Source organism: Psittacula echo, assembly GCF_963264785.1.
Source record: "Psittacula echo genome assembly, chromosome: 6".
Classification (NCBI taxonomy): domain Eukaryota; kingdom Metazoa; phylum Chordata; class Aves; order Psittaciformes; family Psittacidae; genus Psittacula; species Psittacula echo.
In genome coordinates, this window is record NC_137743.1 from 48,937,998 (window position 1) to 48,955,098 (window position 17,101).

Consider the following 17,101-nt stretch of genomic DNA (forward strand, 5'->3'; position numbering starts at 1 on the left):
ATATGAAAAACAGGATTTTGTTTGTTTGGGTTTTTGGTTTTGTTTTTAAGATTAATTTAACCATTATTTAAGTAGTTCTTTCTGCATATCTGTAAACATTGAAGTCTTTGGAGGGCAATTTTACCTTCTAGTAAGACAGTATTTATGAAAATGTGATCCTATTAATAGCTTACAAGTCTGGCCACATGCGGGAGCTGACATACCGTGTTCCATGGAATAACTTCTAGCACTATGTTACACTTCAAAGTTTTTTCTAAAAATAACACAGGTATTTGTAGGCAATAAGTAAAATTAGCACCAAACTACTTAATATTGTACTCTAAAATACATCTAGGAAATTAAACAGAAATGTTACAAGTAAACATAACATATGGTTCTTTTTTTAATCTCTACTTTAGGACGACGTAGACAGTCTAAACCCAGTTCTCAGGGATAACCCGCAGTTACATGAGGAGGTAAAAGCCTGGGTAAAGGAGCAAAAGGTTCAGGAGATTTTTATGCAAGGTAATTATGTGGGATATTGTCTTATTTTTATACTGTGTTAGTTAGTTTAAGGCCATTAGTTCTGTGGGATTCGTCCCATAGCATCTGTGCTATAATGGAGAATATATTTCTTACTTGGAAGTTACCTTTTTTGAAGTATTTGTTAATACAAGAAAACAAGATCATGTAAGAAGCTGTGCGTGACTTCTTCACTGTTCCTAACTTGTTTGATATTTCAGTGATTACAATAAAAGCTGAATATCATTAGTCTGAAAGTAGGTATTTTATGAAGTTTGTTGTGAAAATGTATGAATGGCAACCACACGCCTTTTAGCATGTTTAAAACTGCTGTTTTCTGCTAGCATTACTATCATGTGTGATAACTTCTCAGATACCTGCCTGTACTTGTTCTGTCACAGATGAAGAATACTTTCAGATCCCCACCCCACACCCTCACCCCGATTGAAAAATGCCTTTCAAATAAGTTACAATTTTGGAACTTGATTCCAGTGCTGCAGGGTGGCAGCAAATGCAGACGTCATTTTTTACACTGTAGAGACAAGTTACATGAAAAACTAGTATGAATTAGAATAAATTATTTTGATTCAACCTTGCTGACAGTAGAAATACTGTATGCGTTCACAGTATATTCATTTACTTCCTGCAGAGCTGACAGGCAGCTCTACAGAGGCATTCCTAGAAAAGGGAGGCAGAAACTGTCCTCTGTGGGTCTGGGTTAAAATCCCCAGGCAAGCAGTAAAGCAAGTTTTAGGACAAAAAATTCTTGAACAGGCATTCCGTAAATTAAGATTAGGAGGGGAACAGCAAATAATGCAGTATTCTAAGGATGGTGCTAAGGTTTGCTTGCCGTCTGGTTTTTTTTTTGATGAAACTAAGATTAGAAGACCAAAGGAATATGGTAAGTATAATACTGAAGTTACAGTAAAAAACTTGTCTTCTGTGGAGTTTCTAATTTGACTAGATGCAATTATTATGAAGGGCCACAGAGAAAGGATGGTGAAAAAAGCAATGTGTGGAATTGTGTAAGCTGGTATGTTGGTGTTAATAACTTTATATTTTATCTCAGTATCCTCAGATACAACATGAGTTAATAGTCTGTTTATGAAATTTACATCAACTGGACTGAGAGGTGATGTGAAATCAAATTAGGGCTATATGAAAAGGAAACTGAAATTCAGCTTGCTTATTGTATTTTGTTATAATAACAATAATAAGATAATTATAAAAGCCTGTTTGTACACTGGTTGCAGAATCAATACTTGAGCAAAGCCCCAGAGTCATCTAAATGAAACTGCCAGCCATCATCCACAAAACTCATTTACATCCTGTCATTCCAGGAACTGTATTTTTGTCTTTGTATAGATGGTTCTATATCATTTCTCAAACAGATGTTTGAATGCTTAGAAATGCACAAATTAGGAATATTTTAGATGAAGAGATGAATCTAATCCGAACATGCTTTGCAGACTAGCTGTCTTGTCTAAGGAGAAGCTGTAGTTAAATCTGTTTGCTCACCTGTGTGACACAGTGTGGCCTGAGGAGAGATGTGCTTCCTCTGGCAGTGATGCGTCTTTCACTGCAGGGGCCTTTTCAGTGCCACCACCTCAGCCCCACAGGATGGTGGTCAGCCAGCAGAGCCTGCTGTCATGTTCTCCTGGGGCATAATCTGCCCTTCGGCATGGAGACTTTGTGTTTGGCACAAACCGGTCAGTGGCTTGCAGACAGCATTCTAGCAGTGCCAGCTGCTGTAATCTAGTGATGTTATCCTTCTCCCTTCCCTTCTCTGGTTTTCTTCACCTTCTCCGTTTTTATAGTTTTCCAGTTCCCTACAATTAAAGCGACATTTTCAGTTGTACCGTGTCTAGACGCATCTGTTAAGGTTGTCACTATATTCTCCTACTTCATCCTCTACAGTATTTTTAGGATCCAGCCTTTTGCTTGTTGTCTGGGATGCTGCAGACTTCATCTCATATCTTAGTATTTTCTACTTTGTGCAAAAAAGTTAAAAAGCAGTTTATCAAAAGAAAGAGGAGAGTTGGATACAAGCATTAACACTGAGTTCTGAATGTTTGAAAAGAATTAGAGGAGGGGCGTATTTGTCAAAACCAGTCCAATTTAAAAGAATGAGACTAAAGAAAAAACTTGGCCCTTGTAACCTTTTCTTTGGCCAGCAGTCACAGCAGCATGCTTTGCAGTAGAGATTGTAGGTTTGGCAGGGAAGTAGTTTACTCCTTGTTTTAAGAAAACAAACTCCTCCCAAACTTGGCCAAGTTGAATGCTTTTGGGACAAATAAAACCAGTTCAAGGAACATAGTAAGGTGTCTTTGATTTTTAACAATTAAAATCTTTGACTTTTTTCTCTTCTTGTTATATTTATTATCCCTGCCATCTCTGAGGCTGCATGTGCAATAATCCTCTTGGAACACTGAGTGTGCTTCAGCCCTGAATATATTTCCTCATAGTACTGCACAGGCTGTTTCAACAATGTGTAGCTGAGCATGATTCACCCTGGGACTGGGGACAAAGCCAGGCTTTTCCTGTAATGGCTGCTTGTGGCTGGGCTGGGCTGGACCTGAACTGTCCTGTGTTGTATGACCACAGTTTAATTTTTCCCCTTCTTTCTGACATCCCAGCAGCATGTAAGAAAAAAAAAAATCACCACTGCTTTTAAAGGTAGATAAAGTCTCTTATGAAAATAGATAGGATACCAGCTGGGATGAAGGGCAGACACAGATTAGAACAAGGAGTAAGAGGAAAGAAGCTGGCTCTGGGTCAGTGCAGAAGAGTAAGAAAAGCTGGAAGCTGATGAAGAAGGAAGGATGGAACTTATAAGCTGAGAAGACTGGGAAAGGACTTGGAAGCCAGTGGCCTGGAATTGTAAATGCTAAAATGAGACAAGAAGCTGGGGAGAGGCTGGTCCTGGTTATGCAAGAGACTGAAAATCATTGTGTAGTTAACAGTAGGGTACAAGAGAGGAGGAGCTGGGATAGAAAAATAGGAATGGGAAATTTGCACAAAGAGACACAGGCAGAATTTAGTGAGGCTGTCTGAATAAGGTAGAGCTTTGGGACAGCCGTGAAAAGTTCAAGACATGGAGAATGCGGGTGGGTCAGGCAGCCAGAAGTGTGGGAGCTGAGCTGGAGGTGTTTTGTGGGGGGCATGTGGAGTAAGGGTTGGAGAGAAGCCATCAGGAAATGCGTCCCCATGGGAACCCTGTCTGGTCCAAGATTAGGAATGTGAGACATAAGCTTGTAGATTCTTCCTCTTTTTCTGCCTGTACTTATTGGTGATTGGCAGTGCCTGTGCTGGCACATTTCTGACCCTTGTTTGTGCAGCTGGAGACATGCTCTGGGGATGAGTTAATGCCAGTAGCTTACACAGTTCAGCAGATCTCAAGGTTTCAGTTCAGTAGTGAATGATGTGGATGTGGGTGAAAGAAGGGTGCTACTGCATGTTGTTTCTGTGCCCAGCTGTTCCAAAACCTAGATAATCCCATGCAAAAGGTAGTTCAGAAGGCCATGCTGAAGTTCCAGAATTAAACCCTAAGACCAGTTGGAAACAGCTAAATCATTACCGCTTTTACACTTCTCTTGATCTCTCAAATACTGACATTAATAACAGTCATTATGATCACACACCTTTTCATGCAGGCAGTATAATGGACCCAGTCATGTGAATACGAATATTTTACTAGAGAAAGCTGTCACCTGTGAGGTCCCTGGCATGTTTGCTGCAGATGATTGAGCTTGTTCAATGTACTGGGCAGAAGAGGCTTTGGAAAAAATGGTCTTTAGGAAAGACAGGGGAATTCTGTCCTTGTCTGTGCAGTTGAGCAACTAAGCCCTCTTAAATCGTTCAAGTTAGGCTTTTTGTAGGTTGTCACTGACTGGTTTTGCTTCCGTTCCTGCGTGCCTGACCTGGGGTTTGATTGTGGAAGTAGTGAAACCCACGCAGTTGGAACTGATCTTGGTGGCATTGCTGCTTGCTCATACCAAATGCTATACAAATGCTTAAGTGTGATGAAATGTAGGGTTCTCGTGATCAAGTGAGTCACTGAACATGAGTAAAATTGTTGGATCTCAATTTCTGAGTCTTCAGACCAACTATCAAATAACTTGTTAATTATATAGTATATACTTACGTCCCCACTTTCAAGGGCTTTTGGAGGTGAATTAAACTGATCTTTGCAAAGGGACAGTGTATGGGATTTATTTGAAGTTGATGTACCTGAAAAGGGGAGCTGAAGTCTTCATAGTGTGTGTGGGTTTGAGTGTTCTGTGTGGCCATAGCAGGGATAGGATCGTTCCACTGCCTTTCTGACTGCTGTAATGGAGACAAGCTCTGTGGTCACTTATGGGAAAGACTTGGCAGATGCAGAGCCTAACCACCAAGATGTAAATCTTCTCGCCAGCAAAGCAACTGGGCATGTGACTGGCCTGTTAAATAGCCTCTGTATAACCTGCTACTGCCACAGTCTAGCCTTTCAGATTACTTTTCTGTGGTTGCTGTTAGTGGGTAAGACTTTTCCTATCATTTGTCATCATGGTTGCAGAAAGATTTAGCTAGATAAGAAAACTGTATGTTGAAAATGTTAGCAGAATTGTCCTTAAAGCATACATAAATGTACCATTTGCATTTCAAAATGTCTTCCTGAATGCAGGTAAAGTCCCCAGCCAGTCCTGCACCAGAATTACCTGTAGTTTGCTGCCCATGACATGCATGCTGTGTTTGCTATGAACCTAAACTCTGGGAAATCCATTTGTTTTTGTTTTTGTTTTTTTTTTTTTTTAATCTGAATTCCTCAATGGCTTTTTTATTTCTCCCCCTTCTAAAGGTCCGTACTCCTTAAATGGTTATAGGGTGAGAGTGTACAGACAGGATTCTGCCACGCAGTGGTTTACTGGTATCATTACTCATCATGATCTCTTCACCCGCACTATGGTTGTTATGAATGACCAGGTGAGTTTGGTATGTGATAACTTGGAAAACAAGCTTCAAGTAAACTACATGTTGTGAGTTCTCGGTATGGTTTTGTGGTACTCTGAAATCCACTGAGTTGTTCAGTTCCGTCAGGATAAGTCTATTACTGAGCTGAAACTACAGCATGACATTGCATTGGGCTAGCAGTTAAAACCATCCTGAAGTATCATGTTTGTGCAATGATGTGATTAATACCAGTCCTACAGTGTTACTTTTCTCTGTTGTTGCTATTAGGCTAGTGAAGTCTTTGAAGTGAAGCGGTCTAGATTTAAGAACTGGTCTTCCCTGTCAGCTCTGTTGAGAATTTCTTTTTTTAATGCTGAAGTCTTTTAGCGCTGCAATAGCAATTACTTCTTTCAAGCAACTGAAATACCCACTGTCTGCAATTTATTAAACTACGCATTTATGGTAATTTACTGTAGTGGGTTTTAGTTGTGTTTCTAAAGTTGCTGTTACAAAATGAATTAATACTGGTATTTTTAGTGGCAGAAATGAATTCTGTTTCAAAGGACCAGAGTAATTATTCAATGGTAATATAGAAAATGACCCATCTGCCTTAAAGTAACTGCCAAAATCACGTGTGACAATAAAAATTTAAGACTAGTCTAATGCTCGTACATTCTTTCCCATAATTTGCTCTAATTCATTTTCCCCAAATACTATTTTTTTCACTTAGTGACACATTGATCGAAGTTCTGGTTGGCATTTCCATTTTTCTGAAATATCCCTCACTAGTTAGCACTCTGCCAGACCTAGAGTTCTTCTTTATGTTCATTTTGGTTCCTTTCAGCATTTTTGCTTCTGTTGGAAGCATTATTTTCATGTGTTTCTGCAGTATTTTGATATATATATATACACACACAATATTTTATAGTATATTAATTTTATAAAATATTTGCATATTATAATTGCTGCTTAATGATTACTCAAGCTCAGTGTCTTAATTTCAAATCTGCAGGTTAGTGAAGGAGTGGAAGAAGTGGTGGTGGGGTGCTTTTTCGGGGGGGGGTTGGGGAAGAATGAATTTTTGCAGTTATGTTACCTTTGGTTTTACTCTATTCCCAGCCTTTTGTTGAGAGTTGTATGTCAGTTCGGCATGTCAGGATTAAGTGGGCTTTTCTGTGATTAGTCTTTAGCACACAAAATAGACTGGTGAACACTAATACAGAAAATACAGATTGGGCAGTGTCTGAACATCTGCTGATTACTATTCTTTTTTATTTTTTATTAAACCAGGTGTTAGAACCTCAGAATGTTGATCCTTCTATGGTTCAGATGACCTTTCTAGATGATGTTGTTCACTCTTTGTTGAAAGGTGAAAATATTGGCATCACTTCACGCCGACGGTCTCGTTCCAACCAGAACAGCAACACAGTCCACGTAGATACATTTATCTTTTTACCTAAGTATTTTTGTGTATTGCAAATACTAAAAATACATGTTAAAAGTTGCTAATTAAGATTGCATTAAGTCCATTAATCACGGAATTATTTTTAGGGTCATTATACACGTGCACAAGCAAATAGTCCCAGACCAGCAATGAATTCTCAAACTGCAGCACCAAAACAGAATTCTCACCAGCACCAGCAACAGAGGAATGCTCGGCCAAATAAGAGGAAAGGCTCTGATAGCAGCATGCCTGATGAAGAGAAGATGAAAGAAGATAGATATGATTATATAGGTCGAGGAGGTAAAAGCAGTTATTGAAAAGGGAGGGAGAGCTTCTTAAAACCATATTAAACTGAAATGTGATAGACATGTTTTTATCTTTCACAGAAAACCCCAAAACCAAAAATAAACACTTCCTTAGTAAAAGAAGAAAACCTGAAGAGGATGAAAAAAAACTAAATATGAAGAGGCTGAGGACAGACAATATCTCGGATTACTCTGAGAGCAGTGACTCAGAAATTTCAAATAAAAGATTAACAGATTCATCCTCAGAGCAAAATTCAGAAAATGAGTTAAAAAGCAAGAACACTTCAAAGATAAATGGAGAAGAAGGAAAATCCCAAACTATTGAGGGGGTAGAACAGACACTAACGGATAGGCAGTCTCCATGGGATGAAATACAGGAAGATAAAAACCATGAAGAGACAGAAAGACTGAAGTCATCCATCTTAGATCAGCAAGAAAAATCTTCACTCCATGCAGTAGAGCAGCCAACACCTTATGAGCAGAATGCCAAGGATCCACATGTTCAAGAGTGCAATGCTGAAAAACATCACACAGCGGAATTTAAGAATGAGCAGTTCTTACCCAGGCCTCCTACTCCAAAATGTGTTGTTGATGCTACTAATAAAAACAGCTCTGAAAAGGAAAACCAGGATGATGCTGCAAGTACCTTTGGTGTGCAAACTGTTCAGAAAATAGAATCTCACAGCAGCGATTTAAAACAACAGTTTGCAAATGCAAATTTCCTTGAAGCAAGAAAACAGGAAGCTGATCAAAGTTGGGCTAACAGTGTTGTTAAAACAGATTTGGTACAACCTGGAGTTGTAAAAACGCTATCAGTAAACGAACACTTAAATCCTGAAAAAGAAAAAGCTCAATATGGTTCGTTTATGTCTTCATTAAATGTAGCTTCTCTAGCAGAAGAGACTAAACTGCATAAACAAAATCCAATCCCTGATTCTGTGAAGTCAAAACCTAGTGCTACAGTTGATCATCCTAAAACAAAGTCACCTGATGTTAAGCCTAAATTCACCCAGTCTTCTGATACTGTGAAGTCTAAGGTTAGTTCCCAAAACAGCCATGCTACTGGATTAACAAGGTCAGCCAATAAAACTGATCATGATTTGCCTAGGTCTAGCTTTCATCCAGTTCCAGCTAGAGTTAGTGCTCTAGAAGCTACTAAAAGTCCTCTTATCATTGACAAGAATGAACATTTCACAGTGTACAGGGACCCCACTCTGATTGGACAAGAAACAGGAACTAATCACATTTCACCTTATTTGCATCAGCATAATTATCCTTTGCATTCCTCATCCCACCGAACCTGTTTAAATCCAAATGCTCATCATCCTGCATTAACTGGTTCATCCCATCTGCTAGCTGGGTCTTCAGCTCAGGCTCCCTTGTCCGCTATTAACACTCACCCCCTTAGTACTGCATCTCACCATTCTGTTCATCACCCTCATCTACTTCCTGCAGTGTTACCTGGAGTGCCTGCTGCCTCCTTGCTGGGTGGCCATCCACGACTAGAGACTGCTCATGCTAGCAGCTTAAGCCATTTGGCATTAGCACACCAGCAGCAGCAACAGATGTTACAACACCAGTCTCCACATCTTCTTGGACAAGCTCATCCTTCTGCTTCCTATAATCAGCTAGGGCTTTATCCAATTATTTGGCAGTATCCAAATGGAACACATGCTTACTCAGGACTTGGTCTGCCCTCCTCCAAATGGGTCCACCCAGAAACTCCTGTTAATGCAGAGGCTTCCTTGAGAAGGGTAAGTTGAGCTCATTTCTTAATGACATAATTGGCTGGGGCTGATGTCTCCCTACAGTGGTTTTCTAGGTACAGGTTCAGTAGTTTGTGTCACATTGAGTGCACAGTGATGGTGGGTTTTTTAAGTAGGCAGAGAACTAGGGATGGAAATCCACTAGTAACTACTGTCTTGCAGTGGATGTGAGACGTGAATAGGGAGTTCTTCCAGAGATTAATTTCCTAAGTGTTTTAAAGAAAGACAAAATATTTGGTTTTAGTGTATGACCAGGCAAGGTCAGCCAGCTGGTTTGGGACCTCAGGTCCACAGGGTAAATATTTGCTATGTCAAACTATGAAAGTCATTGTGTAAGCTAAATACTAGGAGGGGTAGAACAGTCATCTTCATAGTGAAGTTTTGTGTATGCTCACTAAATAATGGAGAAAGGCTGAAATGGAAAATACTAAATACAGTGGGAAGTTCTGAAGAGAAATACTAGCATTCATAAATATTTCTTGTGCTGTTACACCCATTTCTCTTGTCTTTACACTTACCTGTGTACCTTCTCTTAGCATATTTTTTTCCCCTCTTCTGTTCTTGGTGACACACATCCCTACCTTCCTGTCTGCTTTCTGCTCTTCTGTATTCAAGTCAGGGTGATTCCTCTGTCTGTATGCTGGGTATAACCACTCAAGTCTCAGACGAAATGGTTTGTGTTTTTCAGCCTAGTGCCCAGTGTGGCAGCAGAGTGGTGTTCTGCAGGCAGACATGGCCTTTACAGAAAAACTTTGCTAGCTCCTGGAGGCTTGGCATTGTCATTGCAGGCACTTAGAGAAACAGTGTAAGATGAAGCATCTGTAGTGCAGACAGAAACTTCGGAGGGCTTTACTGCCAGCTCCAACCAAACCTCCACTGAGCATGTGCATACTGATCTTCAGAGGCTTACAACTTGGCCTAATTTGGGCAGATTCTCACAGGACCACAAAAGGCATGTCGTTGACAGTTGTTCTTCTGCCAGATTGTAAGCCTTTGTGTCAAAGCTTGAAGTTCCTGAATGGTTATAAAGATTTTTTCTTTTTCATCATGGCGAAAGCTATTCTTCCCCAGCCTCATTCTTTAGAAAAGCCATACCATTGTGGCTAAGTCTTTCCCAGTCAGTCAGTTTGAGTTGGCCTTGTAATATGAAGTCAGTTTGATCTAAAATGTGATAAAGTCACATGCAGCAGAGAAGAAAAGCCTAAGAGAAAACTATAGGTGGATTTATCTTTTCATCTTGCTGCCTGCTCTACCCCATGCTGAAGTCCATTTTAAAGAAGTTAGGATTGACTGTTTTCACTTTGGCTGCCTGAAGTATGCAGCCCTGCATACCGAAGCACGTAGCTTTTTAATTATGTTGATATGTGGCAGTTGTCTTGTGGTGGCTTGTCTTCTCGCTCTCACACTGAAGGCCTTTTTTAAATATGTCTTAGAAACCCATAATGGGCGTTTCCAAAGTTGGTTTGCATGGATGCCACAACTGCAGAAAGGAATATGTGCTTCAGCTGCAACAGCAGTAGCAGCCATGAGGGGTGAGCCATGTCTGTGTGCTGAAGGAAGCATGCCCCCAAGCCCACCTTTTCCTCCCATCCACAGGTGGCTGTGGCAGCTCCAGTCTTTGGGCTGGGCTATAGATGGTTGCACATGGGGTCACAAGCTGTTTGGGCAATGCTTGGAGCTCAAGCAGCTGTTCCCTAGCTCCTCTACGGAGAAGGTGATGGGCCTCTATTGTATAATACTTTAACACAGCTTACAGGCTATTCGTGGGAACTCGCCACAGCGTGGGAACTCCTGGTCTAGGAAACGTGTGCACTAAAACTGCAAGTGCAAACCCAGGTGGTTGCTTTGAATATTCAGAAGTATAGAAATCAGAATTTCAGAGTTGTAGCACCTGCGTGTCTATTCTGTGGTGTGTGCGCGTGTCATGAGAGCTCTTGGCTCCCCTCCTGCTGCAGCAGCTCTCAACTGGGAGTCGTCAAGACTGGGGAGGAGAGAGATGGACTTGTGGGGAGCAGAGGAGGGGAAGAAGTTCTGGGCAGTGCCAGGTGTTAGGGGTGGAACAGCACTTTGTGGCGCATGAGAGCTCCACTCACTCTTGTCCCAGCTTCTTCTTGGCTTGTCCCTAGCACCTGAGCACCACTCCAACGGGGTAGGTACCCTGCCTCTTCACTCCTCCGTGCATGTTTCTTGTGAGCAGGTCTCAAGAGGGGAGATACAGAAAGCTGCTCTTACCTTTTCTGCAGAGTTGTTACACAAGTTTCTGAGCAGATAGAGAAATAGAAACCTACCCGAGTTGTCAATTACAAAACAGTTTCATAAATTAAAACTATCATATTGTGTGTAAAGGAGAAGGTCAGTATTGCCCACCTTTTGAGTATTTAGGTACACAGCAGAAAATAGTGTACTGTGTGTTTGCAGTGCTGCAAAGTATGGCAGGCATGTACATTTATGGTTTTAATAGTGTGCTGCTACTGAAATTATGCTAAATAAAAATGTGTGGCAAAGTAAAGCAGATTAATTAGGATTATTATACTTAAATCATTTGTTTGGAGGGAGGAGAGGAATTATCCAGGGAAGAGATAGTTCTGTCCCGTATCATTGAGATTTGTTATAAAGCTGGAGATGAAATTGTTTTCCAGAAATACTACTAAACCATGTTTGTCTTTCGAAAGAAGTACTTCTTGAAATTCACTGAAGAGCTAATGGTCTGTTTGCCAGTAACTGAAGTCAAGTGCCATCTGACTACCACTGGTTTTCTAATTTTGATGGGCTTGAGGTGCCATTCAAGAATTAACTATTCGTGCTGAATACTGAAACAGTTCTAAGAATACTTCTGAAATTTGTTAACTATTTTCTGTGTCACAAGTCCAGCAGAAGTGTAGTCAGATGTTCCAGTCGATCAAAAAGTGACTTAAAATGTTAAATTTTATTTATTGTGCATGATTTGATGCTGAAATACATTACTTCCCTGTGGTCATTGATAGGACTTAATACAGTAACTCTTGTGGTCCCATGATCATTTTGAAATCTGATTCTAGTTTTTTTGTTTGGTTGGTGTTAACAGAGTTCTCCCAGCCCATGGTTACACCAGCCCACCCCAGTGACCTCAGCTGACAGCCTTGGTTTACTGAGTCACATTCCTGTGCGACCATCCAGTGCAGATCCTCTTCGGCCTCTCAAACTGACAGCGCATTCTAGCCCACCATTGTCCAAAAGTATCGTAGAGCATCACAAAGAGTAAGTTTGCTATTCAGTTCTGTGTGAGAGGGTACATTTCAGCAGCTGATGTTGTCTTCTAGCTGCCCCTTAGTTTATTTGTGGGTGACTCTTGATAGCTTCTCAGTGTGCTGCAAAATAGACTGCCCTGTTGACTTGAAATGGTACTTGAGTTCATGAGTCATCTGAAGACTTGAAAATTGCACCTAGTATAAGGAGAAGTTTATTTTGTGTTAATAGATAACTTTGTTCAGAGCATGGGAAGAAACGGTCTTTGTTTAGTATGTTGCACTGCATTCAGACTAACCTGTGTCTGCTTAACCTTTTTAAAACAGAGAACTGGAGAGGAAAGCATTTATTGAACCATTACGTTCTGTTACAACTGCACCAGTAAAAACAGAGTTAGAGCAAAGCAGAACACAGACAGCAAAGGAGAGCCATGTGCACAGGCATTTTGCAGATGCAATGTTGAACCAGCTGCCAAGGCCACCACAAGAGACTGGGGAGCGACTGAGCAAATACAAAGAAGAACACAGAAGGATACTACAAGAAAGTATTGAAGTTGCTCCTTTTACAGCTAAAATAAAAGCACTTGAGGGAGAGAGAGAGAACTACTCCAGGGTAACGTCCTCCTTATCTTCAAGTCCCAAAAGCCATTCAGTAAAGTATGACAAAGATGCTGAACGCTCTGTGTCAGAACTGTATAAAATGAAGCATTCGGTTCCACAGAGTTTGCCACAGAGTAACTATTTCACCACCTTGTCTAACAGTGTTGTAAATGAACCGCCAAGATCCTACCCATCAAAGGAAGCTTCAAGTGCATATGTTGATAAGCAAAGTAATTGTCCTTCAACAGCAGCTAGTCCCCAGACCCTCCCCTCTTACATTTCTTCCCTTTCAAAACCCCCACCTTTAATTAAGCACCAACCAGAAAGTGAAGGCTCTGTGAGCAAGATACCCGAGCAGCTTTCACAGTCAATGCAGTCTCACTCTATAAATTCTTTTAGAAGTGACAGCAGGAGCCCTACTCAGTTGTCAGTCTCTTCTTCAAATACACTCCGGAGTATGCCTGCCTTGCATAGAGCCCCTGTGTTTCACCCACCTGTGCATCAGAACCTGGAGAAGAAGGAAAGTAGCTATAGCAGTCTTTCACCTCCAACCCTAACCCCTGTTCAACCCGTTAATGCTGGTGGTAGCAAAATACAGGAGTTGCAGAAACCACCAACTTTAGTACCTGAGCCTAAGGAAGCTCAAACTGTTTACAAGGGTGCTTCTGAACAGAATTTGTCAGAAATATGGAAGTCAAATAATGCCCTGAAGAATGAAAAAGTGGATTGGCATGTTGAAAGAATGAGTGGAAAATCACAGTCCGCTACAGCATCTGTTATTGTGCGTCCTCCTTCTAGCACGAAATACGAGAGTGTACCAGTAATGCAGTCTGCTTCCAAAGATCGAGTTAGTGAGAGATCGTCAGCTGTGACAAATCAAGCAGATTGCCTGAAAACAGCGGAAGCCAGGGAGACTGGAAGAATAATTCTGCCAAATATGAACTCAGACAGTGCTCGCACACAGTATGAAAAGAAATTTCCAGCTGTCTCGCAAGGCAACATTCCTCATGCTGTCACCCCTACCACAACTATGATCTGCAGTACCAAAACGGATGTCACCACATCAGCAGCAACAGCTACCAGCGTGTCAAGCTGGGGTAGTTCAGAAGTGACTTACTCCTTATCGAACACGGTTTTGGCCTGTGCACCGCTGGAGTGTACTGCCTCGAGAGCAGCAAGTCAGGCGGTGGCACAGACCCAGGAATGCAAGGTCAGCACTCCACCTCTGGTTACACCCACTGCTGGCAAGACGGGCAGCACTGCTCAACCCAGCTCAGGATTCTCCACCTCCACCGACTTTGTTCATTTGAAAAAGCATAAGGCAGCGTTGGCTGCAGCTCAGTTTAAAAGTAGTAACACCAGTGAGACTGAGTCCAACTCTGTGAAAAATCAGACATTTTCAACCTCTCTCTCCCTAGACAGTGCTATCGTCTGTAATACAATAAACAAAGCGAACTCTGTAGGCAGTGGGCAGACTTCCCAGACGAGTCAGCCAAACTACCACACTAAACTGAAAAAGGCTTGGCTAACAAGGCATTCTGAGGAAGATAAAAACACTAATAAAAAAGAGAATTCAGGGAACAGTGTTTCAGAAATTATTAAGCCATGTACTGTCAATTTAATAGCCTCTACATCAAATGATTTGCAAAATAACATAGATAGCAAAATCTTGGCAGATAAGTTTGCTAAGGAAGATAAGCACCCTAGGAGAAAAGCAAAACGAGCTTATGAGTCTGGCTCTGAAAGTGGAGACTCTGATGAAAGTGAGAGCAAGTCAGAGCAAAGGACTAAACGGCAGCCCAAGCCAACTTACAAGAAGAAACAAAATGATTTGCAGAAAAAAAAAGGTGATACAGAAGAAGAAGTAAAACCGAATGGTGTTCTTAGCAGGAGCGCCAAAGAAAAAAGCAAGCTGAAGTTACAGAGCGGCGGTAACAGCAGTGAGTATATTAAGCTGATTTGAAAGAGACATGCTAATGTGAAGTCTTAACAGTGTTTGTTATACATTATAGCTGGGAAAAAAGTTAAGAAGCATGCTTGTGTGAATGCGTAAGTCCAGATTTATCTGTCTCGAGGCCATTTGAAATATCCTGGTTTAAGAAATTCAGCGTTTTGTATATATGGGTTAACAAACTGGTTCTTGGCCTACAGTTCAGTAAATTGGTTTATGCTGTCCCTCAGAATTGAACAGACTGGTGCATATGGTTGTGCCACTACCATTGAGATACATATATGTGGTGGTTTGTTGAGGTTTTTTTAAGATCTGATGTGTTTATTTTTGGAGCACTACTGGAGGCAAAGATTCTCTATTGTTGAACTTTAATACATCCTTTGATCAGGAAGCCAGAGGCAGTTCCTTGAGAGCCTGATGCCACTCTGTTATGGTTTGGTTAATTTCATGAAAGATTTGAGGGAGAACCATTGCACGCTTTTAACTAGTATGTGTATTACATTGTGTTAACATCCTTCTTGTTTAAGCAATAAATAAATTTAGGGAAATACGTTCAATTTAAATGTAATACTGTAGCATGTAGCAGATTGTAACTAGATTTGTCTGAAAAGAGAAACTGGTCTGCCAGCATGAGAGATTTTATTTTAAGAACTTAGATTATTTTTTTATCCCGATTTATTCTTCTCCAAGGACTATTCTCTTGTCTTTGTTCTTTTGAGAATGTCTACCATTAAATTACTTTTCACAGGAATTTTGAAGTACAAGTAGTAAGAAAAGGAGTACTGGTTCCTCTAATCGCATTCTCTGGCTTTTCACTGCCTAGTTTATAGTAACTTTTCTGGTATTTGAGAGTACTTTATCCCTAAGTTGTACTGGGTGCTGGAAGTGTTGCAGTCTGTCTGAGATATTCTGGCTTAGGTCCAGTGATAGTACTATTACTTTTCCTCCTCCCAGCTAAAGGGAAGATCAAGGAGAACATGGCTATAAGATCTTTCTCAATTCCAGTTCTAAAACTAAACTAAATACATACATGTAGCATGTTAGGTCTTTGCCCTTTGCATTGTTGCAAAAGATTTTTTTTTTTGTGGGTTTATTGTAGAAGGATTGCGTAACTAAGTTCAGGGAAGGCAATAACTTCTTGTTTTGGCTAGCAGTACCTGACTATAGAAGTGATGTATGATAAAACGTTATGGAACTATTTCATGGAACTTAGGTTGGGAAATGGGTGGGAATGTTGCGAGTCACGCAGCCTGTGTCCTGCACATTAACTGTTTGGGCCGTGGCAGCAGTACGCATATGCTTACCATCCTTTTAAATCTTAACAGACAGGGGGTCTTTCTGTCTATCCTACTTGACCCATTAAATATTTGAACGTAGATACTCCTGTCAGTTTATCTTGGGGGACCTTTGCTGTAATTTCTGAGAGCTGATCAGAGATTTTCTTACTAAAAAGACCTTCCACAAAGATTCATACAAAACATAGTCATCCTCGGGGAGCTTTCAGGAAAGAGTGGGTCCTCACTGGATGGCTGCCTGAGCTCCCTATAGGTGGCTGAAGATAACTGTGCTTCAGGATCTGGAGCTTGATGGCAGTTTCACAGTGTGGGTGGTATCTGGGTACTGCCAGGGTTGAGAACTGCTTTGTCCTGATGCTGTTTCAGAAAGCCCTGGGAGCCTGTGTGTTAGCCAGAGTGCTCAGAGCTCCAGGCTGCAAGGCTCCCTCCTGCAAAGTAAGGCATTTTACAGTCCTGGAAGCCCTGGGGATCTTCCAAGTTCCTGCCCACAGAGCTTGAAGTCTAGCAGCTTCCAGATGACACCCAGAGTCTCTGGTTCCAAGGCAGAAAACTTGGTTTTGGACTAGCAAACCTGCACTTTGGCCTTTTCTATCCTCAAGTTTTAATCCAGTTACAGTGACACTCCTTGGATGAGTTTGGAGTGCATTTTGTAGGCCATGAACTGAGGCATAGGCAGACTGTCATTTTGCAAAGTTTGGACAAGTCATCTCTGGTAAAATACAGATCTGGACCCAGGTACCAAGTCCAAAGTTAACACCCTGACCTCTCTATCATTCTACATCAGATCTCTGTTTACAGGACATGAACTTTCAAGAGCAGTAGTAAATGAAATGACAGATACTTTGTCTATCTGCAGATAAAACTGTACTTTTAAAAGTCATTAAAATGAAAATCTGGTTAAAAACCAACAGGGTTCAGTTTCAAAGTGTGTATGTGAAAACTACACATATTACTCAATAGATTTGCTACTTGTGTTAACTCAGCGTCAGATCTGCTGACTTTCGTATTAAAAATGGAATTGTACTGATTAGCCTTGCAAAGCTAACAAACTTGACAGTAAATGGATTCTGTTCTTCCTAAAGCTGG

General features: G+C 41.0%; 1 protein-coding gene across 5 annotated transcripts in view; it reads left to right on the top strand.

Annotated features, from left to right (window-relative positions):
- Positions 1-17,101, top strand: part of JMJD1C (jumonji domain containing 1C) — a 62,237-nt gene that overhangs the window by 21,512 nt on the left and 23,624 nt on the right. For 3 of the 5 annotated variants that reach the window (XM_080620334.1, XM_080620330.1, XM_080620331.1), the window contains exons 3-9: positions 399-504; positions 5,339-5,463; positions 6,721-6,864; positions 6,982-7,174; positions 7,240-8,933; positions 12,010-12,182; positions 12,497-14,709. In XM_080620334.1, coding sequence (XP_080476460.1) covers positions 498-504; positions 5,339-5,463; positions 6,721-6,864; positions 6,982-7,174; positions 7,240-8,933; positions 12,010-12,182; positions 12,497-14,709 — 4,549 coding nt within the window. In that variant the 5' untranslated portion in view covers positions 399-497. The remainder of the gene's footprint in view (positions 1-398; positions 505-5,338; positions 5,464-6,720; positions 6,865-6,981; positions 7,175-7,239; positions 8,934-12,009; positions 12,183-12,496; positions 14,710-17,101) is intronic. The other 2 variants (XM_080620332.1, XM_080620333.1) reach the window with 2 other exon arrangements.